At 57.0% G+C, this 15,743-nt stretch overlaps 1 protein-coding gene across 1 annotated transcript; it reads left to right on the forward strand.

Annotated features, from left to right (window-relative positions):
• Positions 1-6,452: 6,452 nt before the first annotated feature.
• On the forward strand, positions 6,453-11,816 carry LOC100359206 (uncharacterized). The gene has a single exon (XM_002713205.6). It carries the CDS (start codon positions 8,109-8,111, stop codon positions 11,814-11,816), a length of 3,708 nt encoding a protein of 1,235 aa, XP_002713251.3. The 5' UTR covers positions 6,453-8,108.
• Positions 11,817-15,743: the final 3,927 nt, after the last annotated feature.

Genomic DNA, 15,743 nt, shown 5'->3' on the forward strand with positions numbered 1-15,743 from the left:
GCTGTGGTGTAGCTGGTAATGCCACTACCTGCAGTGCTGGCATCCCATATGGGTGCTGGTTCAAGTCCCGGCTGCTCCACTTCCCATCCAGCTCTCTGCTATGGCCTGGGAAAGCTGTAGAAGATGGCCCGAGTGCTTGGGCCCTTGCACCCAATGGGAGACCGGGAGGAGGCTCCTGGCTCCTGGCTCCTGGCTTTGGCTCGGCATAGCTCCAGCCATTGCAGCCAGTTAGGGATTGAACCAGTGAATGGAATACCTCTCTGCCTCTCCTCTCTCTCTGTAACTCTGACTTTCAAATAAGTAAATAAATCTTAAAAAAAAAAAAAAAAAAAAAAAGGGCAGGGGGTTTGAAGAAGCTAATGGCCAGGATCATGGGACTTGGAGCCAGCGCTGTGGCGTAGATGGTTAAGCCTCTGCCTGCAAGTGCCAGAATCCTATATGGATGCCCCTCTATTTTTTTAAAGATTTATTTGTTTATTTGAAAATCAGAGTTAAACAGAGAGAGGAGAGGCAGAGGCAGAGGCAGAGAGAGAGAGAGAGAGAGAGGTCTCCCATCCACTGGTTCATTCTCCAATTGGCAGCAATGGCCGGAGTTGTGCCGATCCAAAGTCAGGAGCCAAGAGCTTCTTCTGGGTTTCCTACATGAATGCAGGGGTCCAAGGACTCGGACTGTCTTCTACTGCTTTCCCAGCCCATAGCAGAGACCTGGATTGAAAGTGGAGCAGCCAGGACTTGAACCGGCGCCCACATGGGCTGCTGGCACTGCAGGTGGTGGCTTTACTTACTACGACACAGCACCGACTCCCAGTGGGTGCCCTTTTGAGTCCCAGCTGCTCCACTTCCCATCTAGCTCCCTGCTAATGCTCCTGAGAAAGCAGTGGAAGATGGCCCCTGCACCCACATGAGAGACCTGAAAGAAGCTCCTGGCTCCAGGCTTCATATTGGCCCAGTTTCGGCTGTTGTGGCCATTTGGGGAAGTGAACCAGCAAATGGAACAGAGATTCTCACCCCCGCCCCCTTTTCTCTCTGCTTCTGGCTCTTCTCTGTTTCTCTGTAACTCTTTCAAATTTATTTCAAATAATAAATAAATCTTAAAAAAAAAAAAAAGATCATGGGATTCAATCAGCTTTGAAACTAGCACTGCCTCCCTCGCATCACAAGTCCTTCTAGGGATGTTACAGCCCAGACCACAGACAACTAGAAGCCCCCACCCATGCTCCAAGGCAGTAATAGTTCTGGCCAAGCAACGGATGCTGCCAACAGGTCCCTCTGGCCAGGGAGCCTCTTCTCCGAGGAGTAGGAAACCTAGTGATAGCTCAGCGCCCTGCCCTGGTCTCTCTGACCCAGTCATCACTTGTGTCTTATTTATATAGTGTGTTTTCATTTTGTTTAAAAGTCAGAGACCAGGATCTCCCATCTGTTGGTTCACTCCCAAAATGCCCACAACAGCCAGGTCTGGACCAGGTCAAAACAGGAGCCAGGAACCTAATCTGGGTCTAACACATAGGTGGCAGGGACCCAACTACTTGAGCTATCACCTTCTTCCTCCCAGGGTGCACGTTATTAGCAGGAAACTGGAATCAGAAGTGAACCCACACACTCCTATATGAGTTATGGGCATCCCAAGCGACATATTTTTTTTTTTTAAAGATTTTATTTATTTATTTGAGAGGTAGAGTTACAGTGAGAGGGAGAGACAGAAAGGTCTTCCGTCCATTGGTTCACTCCCCAAAATGGCCACAACGGCCGGAGCTGGACTGAAGCCAGGAGCCAGGAGCTTCTTCTGGGTCTCCCATGTGGGTGCAAGGGCACAGGCACTTGGGCCATCTTCTACTGCCTTCCCAGGCTACAGCAGAGAGCTGGATTGTTGTTGTTGTTGTTGTTTTCTCTTTCTTTTTGACAGGCAGAGTGGACAGTGAGAGAGAGAGAGAGACGGAGAGAAAGGTCTTCCTTTGCCATTGGTTCACCCTCCAATGGCCGCCGCGGCCAGCGCACTGTGCTGATCCGAAGGCAGGAGCCAGGTGCTTCTCCTGGTCTCCCATGGGGTGCAGGGCCCAAGCACTTGGGCCATCCTCCACTGCACTCCCTGGCCACAGCAGAGAGCTGGCCTGGAAGAGGGGCAACTGGGACAGAATCTGGTGCCCCTACCGGGACTAGAACCCGGTATGCCGGCACTGCAAGGCGGAGGATTAGCCTAGTGAGTCGCGGCGCCAGCCCAGAGAGCTGGATTGTGTGAGGAGCAGCTGGGACTAGAACCAGCGCCCATATGGGATGCCGGCGCCACAGTCAGGGGATTAAGCTACTGTACCACGGTGCCGGCCCCCAAGCAACATCTTAACTGCTGTGCCAACCCCCATCTATTCTTAAAGTCACTGCCACCTGCCCTGGGCCTGGGTTTGGTGAGGCCCCAAAAGAAGGCAAGTCTTCTCCCAGCCCCTTGGCTGGCCTGGCTGCTCTCCTCTGAGCAGGCTCGAAGCTGTGTGTGCCTCTGGCAGCACTGCCTTCCCTGACCAGTGCTGCTCCTGAAGGGGGGGGGGCTGCTCGCAGGAAGGGGTGAGCAGCTCACCGAGCCCCTGAGCCAGCTGTGGGCTGTACTCAGGGCGGCTATGCTGTTGCTCTCCCTTGGGGCTGTGCGTCTGGCCATCTTTCACGAAGAGTTACGTAAGCTTGAGTCAATTGGGGCTCAGAGCGGTTCATTGTGGGCTATTTTTAAGCTGCAACACATCACAGCAGAGGGGTCACTGCACCGCCGGCTTGCAGGGAAGGTTGTTTAAACATCTGTTATTTAAATTTCTCTGTGCCTTGGAGCTCAGACGCCACATCCTCCCGGCACTGATGGGTTCTGCCTTCCTCATCCCAGATTAGGAGTGGATTACTTCCCCCAACCCTGCCACACATCCCTAGGGCTGGGCTTCTCTGTCCCTGGCTGCTTCCTCTGGGGTTAGGCAAGGGGACCGGGGATAGGGAGCAGGTGAGCAGCTCCTTTACAACATGGTCCTGCCTCCGTAGAATGGGTGCATCTGGGCCAAAAGGAATGTCAGGGAAGTCCCCCAGGGCCTGGGGCTCGAAGTCACTTGGGTGGCTCCAGGGAGGAGTGGTCAGGAGAGGAAAGCACAGACAGGGCGCTGAGAGTAGAGCTGAGGCCGAGAGCGTGCCCCTCCCTCTTGGGGGCCTCTGTTCTCCATCAGGACCACGGGGCTTGAGTCACAAGGTCATCCTGGGTGTTCTGCTCCTGCTGGAGTGTCCTCCCCTCTGCAGCCTCTGGGGAGACAGGCCTCAGTTTGCCATCCATTATCAAGTAGATGGCTGCCCTGGGAGCACTTTAAGGCTCCCTTCTGATCCTAGAGTTCTTGAGCTGTCCCGAGCCTTCCTAGGGGCGCGGAGAGGGGAAGGCACGTAGACTGGAAGCTGCCTCCCGAGAACCCAAGGGCGCTGAAAATAGGTCCGGGCTGGAGAAGCAGGTCCGGCAGCCTCAGCCCATCCCAGGGCTCCTGGTATAAGGCAGCCTTCTCTGTCCCTTCCCTTCTTGTCCTTCCTGCTACCTCTCCAGTGTCCTTAGGGTCTGCTAGGTGGGAGGAGGGTACCCCAGGGTGACTCCACCCTCTCCCACATGGCTGCCTGGAGGGCCAAGGTGAGGGAGGAGTGGAAGGCGGGCGGGACTGGGACTTGCCCTCACAGAAGAGGCTCTGTCCAGCTTGGCCCTCAGACTCAGCTCCTTCCAGCTCCTTGCCACCGCGCAGCCCTCAGCTTGGGGAATGGGCTCAGCCTGGGGGAGGGGCTCTCCAGGTTGCCATGGCAACGTGTTGGCCCTCCTCACTTCCCAGAATCAGAAATAGAATTGGACGCCCTTCTTCCTGGTGAGAGACTATTTAAAAACGGGGGGTGGGGGTGGGGGGAGGGCACAGGGGGCTATCCCTAGGGGCTAGGCAAAAGGGGACTGGCCTGCTGCCCCTTCCTGTAGCTGAGATGAGAACGGCCTTCAGCCAGCCAAAGACTCTGAGTGCAAAAGACTCAGCCTGGCCCCATGGGGTGAGCACCTGGCCGGTGCTCAGAACCACCAGGTTCTTGGGAGGGTACTGGCTTAGTTGGCACCACCAGGGAAAGTACCAGAACTATCTGCTAAGTTATGGGGAGGAGGAGTAGGGCCTTGCAGGACTCAGCGGGGTGTGGGGCTTGGGGTTGCAGCGCCCAGAGGGGAGGCACAGTGGCTCTATTCCAGCAAGGCCCATGCTCACGTGGCACCCAGTGGTGGCACCACACTTCCTGATGTGTGGGTCCAGAGCGGTGACCTGGCTCTGGATTCTGGTTCTACTGTGCACTAGCGAGACAGACCTCTCTCCCACTCTGCTTGATTTCCTCATCTATAAGAAAGGTGTGGTAGTGCCCAGCTCGTTGAATGGCCAGGAGGCTGGGTTACACATGCTCTACCCTCAGCTGGCCCCAGGGGAAAGGTCCAGTTGATATCAGTCATTGTGATATTCCCAGAGGAGGTGCTTGCTTCCCGGGGGCGGGGGTGGGGGAGGCCATTCTCTCCTGGTTGCCTCCTGTAGCTCCTCCTTGGTTGGCAGCTCCTTCAGCCAGCTCTGCTTCCTGCCCCTAGGAGACCCTGGGCCAGCTGCTCACAAAGGACCCCAGACCCAGAAAACAGGGCTATGCCTCACCTGTGCAGGTGGTGGAGGAAGACCCAGTGGTGAAACCGGCTGGGGGCTTTTAGGGCCTCCCTCTGCCTCCCCACCCCTCCCAGGGGCAGTCCAGCTCAAATGCCAGGCAGCAACAAGAGACTGCTACCAGCATCTTTGTGAGGAACAGCAGCACAAGAAATAGCTTGCCCGGGCCAGAGACAGATGAAGTGAAGAGTGCTCAGCAAGCATGCGTGCCCAGGACACACACTCACACACACACACACACTCACTCACACACACTCACTCACGCATGGGCCAAGACCCTGGGGCCCAGCACCAGGGTTCGAGTTCCTCCTGGGTGTCCAGGGCCATCTGTCCCCGTTCACCGAAGGCAGCATCTGGGGAAGGGGGCGGGGCCCAGGGGCTGACTCTGAAAGGTGCAGGTGCAGCACACCGTTGAGCCCTGGTCCCTGGCCACAAAGCCGCACCCCGCCCCCGCCCCGGCCTGCCACAGGTGCGATTGCTAACCTCTGTGCAGACACACTGCTTCTGAGAACAAGCCCACGCTGCCTGCTCCACAACCCTGTTTCCTAGCGGAAAGACTATAGTCTGAAAGGCCACAGGCCTGGACGAAAAACCAAGGATGCCGGGGCTCAGAGCTGGGAGGAGGGAGAACCACGGAAGTGGGTGACTCTCAAAAGTGCTGCCCACAGGCGGCCACTGTGCCACAGAGGGTTCAGTTGCTGCTTAGGACATCCACATTCCATATCAGAGTGCTGGGGTTTGAGTCATGCCTCTGCTTCTGATCTAGCTTCCTGTTAAGGTGCACCTTGGAAACCAGGAAGTGATGGCTAAAGTTCTGCAGTGCTGCCATCTCATGTGGGCACCAGTTCGAGTCCTGGCTGCTCCACTTCTGATCCAGCTCTCTGCTATGGCCTGGGAAAGCAGTAGAAGATGGCCCAAGTCCTTGGGCCTCTGCATCCGCATGGGAGACACGGAAGAATTTACTGGCTCCTGGTTTTGGATTAGCATAGCTCCAGCTATTGTGGCCATCTAGAGAGTGAACCAGTGGATGGAAGACTCTCTCTCTCTCTCTCTCTCTCTCTCTCTCTCTCTCTCTCTCTCTCTGCCTCTGCCTCTGCCTCTCTGTAACTCTGCCTTTCAAATAAATAAATGAATCTTTAAAAAAAAATAAAGTACTTGGGCCCTGGAGTTCTGAGCTCCTGGACTCAGCCTGGACTAATCCAAGCTAATTGCAGAATTTGAGAGTTAACTAGCAGATGAAAGATTTCTCTGTTACCTGCCCTTCAAATAAACAAAAACAAAATGAAACAAAACATAAAACCCTGCTGCCTAGGCCCATTCTGTGTCTGAAGACTGCTCAGATAGCTCTGGGCCTAGGCTGGGGGTCCTGGCAGGTCCCATTCCTCCCTGGCTCCCTTTTCCCCACCTAAAAAATGGATCTTTAAAAAAAAGAAGAAAAAAAGAAAGAGGGGCCGGCGCTGTGGTATAGTAGGTAAAGCTGCCGCCTGCAGCGCTGGCATCATATATGGGTGCCAGTTTGAGTCCCAGCTGCTCCTCTTCTGATACAGCTCTCTGCTATGGCCTGGGAAAGCAATAGAAGATGGCCCAAGTCCTTGGGCCCCTGCACCCACATGGGAGACCCAGAAGAAACTGCTGGCTCCTGGCTTTGGATCGGTGCAGCTCCGGCCATTGTGGCCATTTGGGGAGTGAACCAGCAGATGAAAGACCTCTCTCTCTCTCTCTCTCTGCCATCTGCCTCTTTATAACTCTGCCTTTCAAATAAATCTCTCTCTCTCTCTCTTTTTTTTTTTTTTTTTTTTTTTTTTGACAGGACAGTGAGAGAGAGAGACAGAGAGAAAGGTCTTCCTTTTGCCGTTGGTTCACCCTCCAATGGCCGCCGTGGCCAGCGCGCTGCAGCTGGTGCACTGTGCTGATCCGAAGGCAGGAGCCAGGTGCTTCCCCTGGTCTCCTATGCGGGTTCAGGGCCCAAGCACTTGGGCCATCCTCCACTGCACTCCCTGGCCACAGCAGAGAGCTGGCCTGGAAGAGGGGCAACCGGGACAGAATCCAGCGCCCCGACTGGGACTAGAACCTGGTGTGCCAGCACCGCAGACGGAGGATTAGCCTATTGAGCCGCAGCATTGGCCATAAATAATCTTTAAAAAATAAAAATAAAAAATGGAGGGTGGGGGTGGGACACTGTAGTGCAGTGGTTAAACCGCTGTTTGAGGTACTTACATCCCATATCAGAGTGCTGGTTCAATTCCCAGCCGCTACATATTCCAGTCTGGCTTCCTGCTAATGTACCTGGGAGGCAGCAGATTTTGACCCAAGTACTTGTGTTTCTGTCACCTACGTGGGAGACCCAGATGGAGTTCTTGGTGCCTGATTCTGGTCTGGCCTAGCTGTGGCTGTTGTGGGCATTGGGGGGGGGGGGGTAGACCTCAGTGGATAGGTCTCTCACTCTCTCTTTCTCCCTCTTTTTGTGTTGCTCTGCCTTTATTTTAAAATAATTGGAGGGTAGAACTGCCAACTGGGTTTGTGCCTGCCCTGTATTTGCTCCTTTGGTCCAGTCTGTCCTTCCTACATGTGCAGCTCTGTGTCTGCTTGTGCTCAGTTCTACACCCATTATGTTACCACCGTGTGGCCAGACCTAGGCCCACCATGCCCCCACTATGTAGCCAGTCTTATGCCCACATTGTCCCCACTGTGCCCCATCCCGTAATTGCTACTCGGCTGGCCCTGTAGCCACTGTGACCTAGCCCTGTGCCTGGCACTCTGGTCCCCTTACGGCCAAGGTGAAGCTGACACAATGGGATAAGAACTAGAACATTCTGATTTGAGGATTCTGAACAGGGGTCCCACCCCCACCCCTACCACGCTGTCCCTACCCCTATGGGATATTGGTGCTGGGCTTCAGGGACATGTGGCTCTGGGGAGGGGGTTCTATGAGGCACAGGCAGAGGAGAACCATCTGGAGCAACAGAGATTGCCAAGGAGCTACTGTCCCTGGAGCGGGAGCTGGGGAATACAGGGGAGGAGAGCTTGGGCCTGAGCCCGAGCCCCTCATTTTCTTCTTCTGTCTCCCAACTAAATGATAAATAGACCCCACCACCACCCTTCAACAGAGCTGCGGGCTTCCTCAGAGTCTCCTCTGCCTACCTTTCTCCCTGGGTGTGCACTGGTCCCCCAAGGCACTGTTCCCACTCTAGGGCTGCCCTTGGCAGAGTAGTCACACTGCCAGTAAGGGGAGAACAAGCTGACCTGCGGCCAACTAACTTCACTGGGCTCCCTGGGACTCTCTGCTTTCCAAGGTCTCCTGAGAAGGCCTCCTTTCCTCAGGGGGTGGGGCCCCTGGTTTCCCACACTCTGTCACCACCCCCAGGTCACTGGGGGCTATGATGTGTGGGGTTGCCATGGCAGTGAAGTGGGGGCAGGGCACCTAGGGCATGGAGCAGGACTATGGAAGCCACCAAGAAGGTGGGGGGCCCTGATCCATCGGGCCCCCAGGGCCACCCCTTGGTCAGCAGCCAGCATCTGGGGGGTAGTCTCAGAAGGTCCCAGGGACCATGGGTAAGCCTAGGATCTCTATACTTCAAGCAGGGTTTGTCACTGTCTAACGAGACTGTCACTGAAGGGGCCTGTGGCCCCATCTCCCAGGCCCACTTCCCTGAGCCCATTCACCAGCTACTCCAGGACTCTGTGCAGGTCGGCTCCCAACGTGACAGTGAGCAGGCTTCCCAGGATGCCTCGAGACTCTCTTCCACCAACCCGTTTCCGAGTCCCATCATGGGAGCCCAACAGCATCTCAACGTGGAGGAAGGGACCCTGTTACCTGTGTGCAGGCACAGTGGCAGCACCAGTGACGTGGCCCAGCATGGACCCTGCGGCCCCCGACTTCAGGTGCAGATTGGGAGGGAGGTCAAGGCTCCTGCCAAAGTCCTGGTGGGCTGGGGCAAAGGGCCCTGCAACCCCGACCAGATGGCCCCCATGGTCACCAGGAAGAGTCGGTGGCTGCCCTATTTCCTCTCAGCAGAGGATGGTCTAGTCGAAAGCCAACGTCCTCTTCTGGCTCCAGCTCAGGCTCTAGCTCAAGATCAGGGCCAGGGCAAGCAGCCAGGTCCAGCTCAGGCTCCTACCCTGTCTAAAACTTCTTTTCTGTCACTGGCTCCTCCGGTGACTCCAGCGGCTCCAGCTCAGGTGACCACTCCAGCTCTGGATGTGACCCCGACGCCCGCTGCAGCTGAACCTCGCACCCTTGAACCCCTGAATGAAACCAGTGCGGTCACCAAGGGCCTGTCTCAAGACCTCCTCCTCAGGAGGTGTGGCAACCAATGGTCAGTCCTCGTGGAGTCTTCCAAAGTGGTCACATCTTGCCAGGACAAAGTGAATTTTCACTCTAAAGAGGAGACTTCCACCGTGACACCTACTCAAGAAACATTTGTAGAGCATGTCCAGGAGTGTGAGGTTGTCAGAAGGCAGGTGACACCCGAACCACCTGAGAAGTTGGTGGAGAAGCCCCCGGGCTACACCTCTAGGCCTGGCAGCCCAACACCAACTGCAAAGGCCCCAGAAATCCCCAAGACCCAGAAGAGTAGCCAGGAGATCTGCAGCTCTCAGCCAGAGAAGCAGCCACCTAATATCTGCAGCAAGACCTGCACCAGTGTGCCGCTGTCTGCCTACCAGGTCACCTGCCACAAGCAGCCTCCACCCCAGTTTCCCAGAGAAGCCATTCAGATCCCTGCCTCCAGTGCCCCCACCTGCCAGCTCCGAGAAGCTGTGGAAGACCGTGTGCTGGTGTTTGATATGGCCACAGGCAACACCAGGATAGGGCTGCTATGCCATGACCCTATGGGCTCCCGGGCAGTGCTGGTGGGCCTCATGCCCAGCCCTCCATCCATCTATGCTTCTGACACTTTGCTGTCTACCCGGCCACTGGCCAGGCCCATTCTCTCCCCTGACAGCAATCACTCCAACTTCTGGTCCACCACGCCCATGCTATCCAGCCCTGTGCCCTCCAGCCTCTCATCTGGTAGTTACCGAGAGGTAGCCCTGGTTCCCAAGGAAGCCAGGCTCAACCTGGAGTCACGGAACTCCACTGGTTCTGAGTCACCCATCAGAGTTGGGATGCTCGCTGGGCCTGTTCCCCTTGGGATGCCGCTCCAATTTGGTGAGAGGATACTGACACATGTTCCCGACCCTGGCTGGGCCAAACCTGATCCTGAAAAAAATGAACCTAGTCGCACCATCTGGATGCTGGACTCCTCCAGGGTGCCAGATGCCCCCATGATCCAGGCCAAGAAACTACAGTGGATGAATTCAGAGTCTGCTTCAACAACCAATGCACAGCCGGCACCTGGCTCTCTGCTCCAGGAGGATTTATCCAGCCAGAAACAGAAAGAGGTCGTTACTGCTCACCCTGATAGCTCTCACCCCAAAGATGCTGGGCAGGTCTCTCTTTCCGGTCAGACTTTCCTCAGTGGGCAGACCCTGCTTGCTGGACAGACACCGCTAACTGGCAAGCCCTCGGGCACCAAGCAGGATGCCCCTCCCGGCCTGCTCCCTCTCACTGGGCAGATCCCTCTTGCCACAGAGCTTTCCCTCACTGGGCAGGTGCCCCTCACTGCGAAGCCCCTCATCGTCAAAGAGCCCCCCCTCTCAAGAGGGCCCCACACCACTGGGGGTCCTGGCCAGCCCTCTGCCCAGGAAGGTGAGCCCTTGGACCTGCCTGCCCATGTTGGGGTGCTTCGGGTGCCCCTGGCCCCCGAGGAGACCTGTATCTATGTGAGCAGAGACAAGGCTGGCATCAGCAGCACCCAAAGCACCAGCATGCATCGGCTCTCATCCTGGCAATCTGGCAACTCCCGTGGGGCGCAGGAGGAGCAGCTTTCCTTAATCACGTTTACCACACCTGGCAAGGTCTTGCCCATGGCCATAGTGGATGCTGAGCCCCAGAACGCCCGGTTCAAGCTGACACCAGAGGACATTACACACTCATCCATGGTCACACACCTCGGCCTGCTCCATGGCGCCTGCTATGAGCTGGTGTCCACCATGGACGCAGTACCAGTGCAGTCACCAGTGCTCTGCCGCCACTCACTGGGCCCCTACCAAAACATGGCGGCTGTGGTGATTGACACAGGCACAGGATTCACTAAATGTGGACTGGCTGGGGAGGATCACGTCCTCAACGTGGTCCCTTCCCGAGTCCAGCTGCTGCAGCACCCGGCCCAGGGCCAGCCCCGGTACGCAGTACCCGAAAACCAAGAGGGCTCCTACCCGATGCTGAACAGAGGGGTGGTCTCTGACTGGGATGCGCTGGAGGTGCTGTGGCAGCACCTGTTCTACTGCAGGCTGGGCGTGCAGCCCGAGGAGCTGGCCGTGCTCGTGGCCGACTCGCCCATCTCACCACGGACCAATCGAGAGAAGGTGGCCGAGATCCTGTTTGAGCGCTTCCGAGTGCCAGCCATGCAGACTGTGCACCAGGCCCTGCTGGCGCTCTACGCTTATGGGCGCACCACCGGGCTGGTGCTGGGCAGTGGCCATGGCACTTCGTATGTGGCGCCCATCCTCACTGGGGACCTGGCCCCACTGGATACCTACCGGCTAGATGTGGCCGGCGGGGACCTCACTGACTATCTGGCTCAGCTGCTGCTGGCCACTGGCCACTCACCACCTAAGGCAGGGCTGGTCAACCAGATTAAAGAGGCCTGCTGCTACGTGGCCATGGATATGACGGCCGAGATGGCCCGTACCCAGGCCCAGGCCCGAGCGGACTTTGTGCTCCCGGATAAGCAGGTTATCACGCTGGGCTCCGAGCGATTCTGCTGCCCTGAGGCCCTCTTCCAGCCTAATCTGCTGGGCCTCAACCAGCCCGGCCTCCCGCAGTTGGCCCTGCTAAGCATCAGCCGGCTGGAGGCCAAGCAGCAAGAGCAGCTGCTGGCCAATGTGGTGCTGGATGGAGGTAGCACCCTGCTGACGGGCTTCCCTGAGCGCCTGAAACGGGAGCTGGGCCCCAGTGCCACCGTGCTGAGTTCTCCCCACCGTGCAGTGGCCGCCTGGCTTGGGGGCTCCATCATGGCGTGTCGGGAGTCCTTCCAGAGCCTGTGGCTCAGCCGTCGTGAGTACGAGGAAGAAGGCCCATGGGCTATCTACAAGTACCAGCTGTAAGCACATAAAAGTTCTGGTTCTGCTTGCATTAAGCATTGTGGCGTGTTTCTGGAAAAGTGTGGTGTGCAGGAAGCAGGAGTCCAGATCTGGGACTTGGGGCCCTGGCAACCTGCTCTTTCTGGGGAGTCCCATAGCCCCTTGGCTGGCATTGGCTCTGATCTGGCCTGACCTTTACTGCACCCCAAGGGCAACTACAGAGAGTGGCTGCTGTGGGTTTTACCCTGTTGCCCTGACGACAAGCGCAATTACCCTTGATTGCCAGCTAGTTGCCATGGCAATTTCAAACATAATGTAATAACCCACACAGCTTGGAGTGAGTCATGAGATGGGGGTTGGGGGAGCAGCCCCCTCCCCTAGCTCCAGAGGGAAAGACTGCTTGCCCTCCCCCATTTGGAGCCCTCTTCTGGTGGCTGAAGCCAACCACATGGACAACAGCTGAGCAGTTCCAAAGATGGCTGGGGCCTGCAGTGTTGGCCTTAAGGGAGGGTCCCCTCAGAGTTTTGGTCCTTGGGAGTGCTGGCCTGGTAATACACGGACTTCCTGGAGGCAGACTTGACTGCAGCTCTATTCTGGAGAGCAGGGGCTTCCGTGGACTTGCCGGAGTAGGAGGGGGTCAGGGTACTGGCTCTCGGTTGTCAGGGGCAGGGAGTGGAAGGGGCAGATTAAGTCCTAGATCCTGGTCTTGGGTGGTGGCCCAAGTCGAGCTGAAGATGAGACTCGGGCTGCTCTGTAGCCTTTAAGGATACTGAGCTCACATTTGATCCTGCCCCTCTGACTTTCTAGCTTGGGTGGGAGCCAGAGCTATGAGCTTCAGACTCCTCCTCCCCCAGCCTCCCAATCTGGCCAGCCCCTGCTCGCAGGGCGGCCAGGGTAAAGGCTTCCTCCAGAGGGGTCTCATAGAGGTTACTGGGCAATGCCAATACCAATAGCCTCTGTCAAAGTGCCTCCCACCTTCCTCTGACCAATGGGAGAGGGGCAGCAGTGGAGTAGGGGAGGGTTGGTTAGCTAGAAGCCAGTCCCCTGACCCTGGCTGGTTCTGGATAGGGGGTGTGAATGAAGCTCAACAGTGACCCAGACTGTGGCCTGGAATTATGGGAGGGTGGCATTCAGCAGGCATTATTACTCCCTGTCCAGACAGAGCTGAAAACACTGAAGCTCATCCCACTGGCCTGCGTGTACTGGGCTGAGGACCACACCATGCCCGCGTATACTGGGCTGAGGGCCACAGCATGCCCTAGCCCCGTCCCTGGGTTCTTGTCTTCAGGTTGCCCTGCACAAACAGCAAAAGGCCTGTCTACCCACGCACACGCCCCAGAGCAAGGGGCTGCCTGGTGGGGTGCTGGAAACAGCTGATGGTGTTGGCGTCCCAGACCCTGCCTGCTGTTGGCATGGTTCAGCTGCTTCCTGTGTCCTGCTCTTAACAGCCTGTTTCAGCCTCCACAAAACTGAGACTTGTGTCAGGCAGGAAGGGGACTGGCAGCTCCAGGGACCAGCTACAGCGTCCATGTACACGTGCCAGGAAGCACGCCTGGGTGCCCGTGGAATGCAGACACACGTGCCCCTGGGCACTAGTGCACGCACATTGCGCTGTTGCCATTCTCCTCAGTGTAAGAGAGCACACACACATACACGTGTGCATGCACACCCTACCATGTGCTCTCACCCACGTGCACAGAGTGTGCACGGAACCCAGAAGAGGTGGAGTACTGCCAGCAGCAAGCAGGGCTCCAGTGAGCCACCCCTTCCCCCTGCCTTTCCGTCCCCATCTCAGCTTCTCCTCAGCCCCACTGCCTGGATAGCATGACTCTCAGGAAAGAAAATGTGTGTGTCCTGTGTGGGGTCAGCAAACCATGGCTTGGCTGTGCCATACAACTCACAGACCCATTGTTTTCAGAACAGTGGGCACTTGGCAGGGAGGGCTGAGCGCCAGGCCACTCATTCATTCTGCAGACGTTAGCTGAGCGTGGTGAGATGAGGTTCCTATCCAGCCACGGGGTTGGTGCTGTGATCAAGATCACCCAGAGCCCACGCTGCCCCAAGGCAGACACAACCTGGCCCGGAGGAGATGACCCAAAGCCAAGGAAGGCTGTGAAGGGGGCTTCTCACTGTCCCTCTGGAGGAAGGCTTTGAGTGGCCTTGTTGGGGCAGCCACTTCCCAGGCTAGCCTTCCAGCCTCAGGACCAGCTTCTTCCCTGGATGGTCCCTCCATCAGCAGCCGTGTGTCGCCATGCAGGGGAACATCACTCTGCAAAGAGGAGGGTTTGGGAATGACCCTGTTTCTTCTCATCCCAAGGCAGAGGCAAAAGGCTCACTGGGTGGGGTTGGAAAGTGTGGGGAGCAAACCGGACTAGACTGTTACTGGAATTAAGGCTTATTCTATGCATCTGCTCTCCCACAATATGGCGCTGGGAGAGAAGTAAACAGCTTCCGCACAGCTGCCTCCAGTTCAACCAATTAACTGTAGGACTTGCTCCTGATTGGAGAGCAGCGTACTCGGCGTGTGGGCAGCCGAGTTGGGATTGGCGGAGGAGGACTATAAAGGAGGAGAGAAACGGCATGCACCGGGGAACATTTATGGGGAACATCTAAGGGAACCCGTGCAGCCCCCGAGAGAACCGGCCGGCGGAGTGCCGCTCCCCTGCGGAAGTGGGGAATGTGGCCAGGGGGAACTGCCCTTCCACGGAGGTGGAAGGGATAGTAGCCAACCCGGGAAGAACCAGCAGAAAACCCGGGGAGGGCCGAGCAGACGAAAGAACAGCGCAGGGTCCTGTGTTGCTCCTCCACGAAGAGGGGGAGCGACAGGAAAGGACGAGCCCAGCTCCAGACATCGAAAGAGCCAAGTCCGGCCTTTGGACTCTGACCAAAGGATGGTCCTCAAGGCTTGAGAAGACTGGGGCAGGCACTGGGCCCAAGTGGACCCAGCGCCTGCCTGGCAGAAGACAGATCAATGGCCAAGGATATCCTTCAAACTTTCCTCCCAGCAGATCTGAGCCTCCAGGTAGGAGACAGGCTTGGTGAGGCATGGTGGTGCCACAGTTCTCCTGTGTTCCCGTACCGTAGCCCAGGCCACTTAGGAAGCTGCTGTTCTTAAAGTGTTAGAGGGTGATTAGATGGGGAGGAAAGCAGTCTGTGTCACATCATATGTGACTTTCATAGTTTGGGAAATTCAGTGTCACAAAAGAGAGGGCAGACAAGGCACCTTTTTTTAATTTGTTCATTTGAAAGGCAGAGAGAGCGAGAGAGACCTTCCACCTGCTGGTTCACTCCCCAAATGCTCACGACAGCCAGGGCTGGGCCAGGCTGAAGCCAGGAGCCAGGAACTCCGTCCAGGTCTCCCACGTGTGTGGAAAGTACTTGAGCCACCATCTGCCGTCTCCCAGGGTGTCCACTAGCAGGAAGCTGGGCCTGAAGCAGAGCTGAGACTTGAACCAGGCGATGGACATGAGAGGCTGGCATCTTAAGGGTGACTTAGGTGCTGAGCCAAACGCCTGCCCCTGCCTGTGACTTATGATTGGGAGACTTTGGCTTGCAAGAGTTGGGGGTAAGGAAGATAGAAGGCTGTGCTACCATACAGGGTTACATGCTGCCCACTTGCATATACCACGTGTGTTTACCACTCGTCAGGGGAGGCCCCTGTGTACTGCCCAGTGACTGTCCATGCAGTCCCTCTACATGCGACCTGCCCTTTGAGTCAGGAACCCTCCGAAACCCCCACTCCCCCAGATTACTGCCTGCCAAGATTTAAGTGCAGCTCCAAGACTAAGGCTTTCTCCCCATTCCCACCACCCCCGACCCCGGCCCTGGGCGCCAGGAGTCCAAGGGGCTAAGGGAGCTGTTGAGAGCCTGGCTGGGGCTGGGCAGGCCAACGTTCACCAGCTCTGAGGCTAGCCAGTGGGCGCCTGCCCTCGAGTGGGACTCCAGCCTCCG

Source organism: Oryctolagus cuniculus, chromosome 10 (genome assembly GCF_051225735.1).
Source record: "Oryctolagus cuniculus isolate XC-2025 breed Fujian yellow rabbit chromosome 10, ASM5122573v1, whole genome shotgun sequence".
NCBI lineage: Eukaryota > Metazoa > Chordata > Mammalia > Lagomorpha > Leporidae > Oryctolagus > Oryctolagus cuniculus.

Excerpts from the sequence above, each read along its gene's own strand:
- LOC100359206 (XM_002713205.6), top strand. The coding sequence starts at position 8,109 with ATGGAAGCCACCAAGAAGGTGGGGGGCCCTGATCCATCGGGCCCCCAG.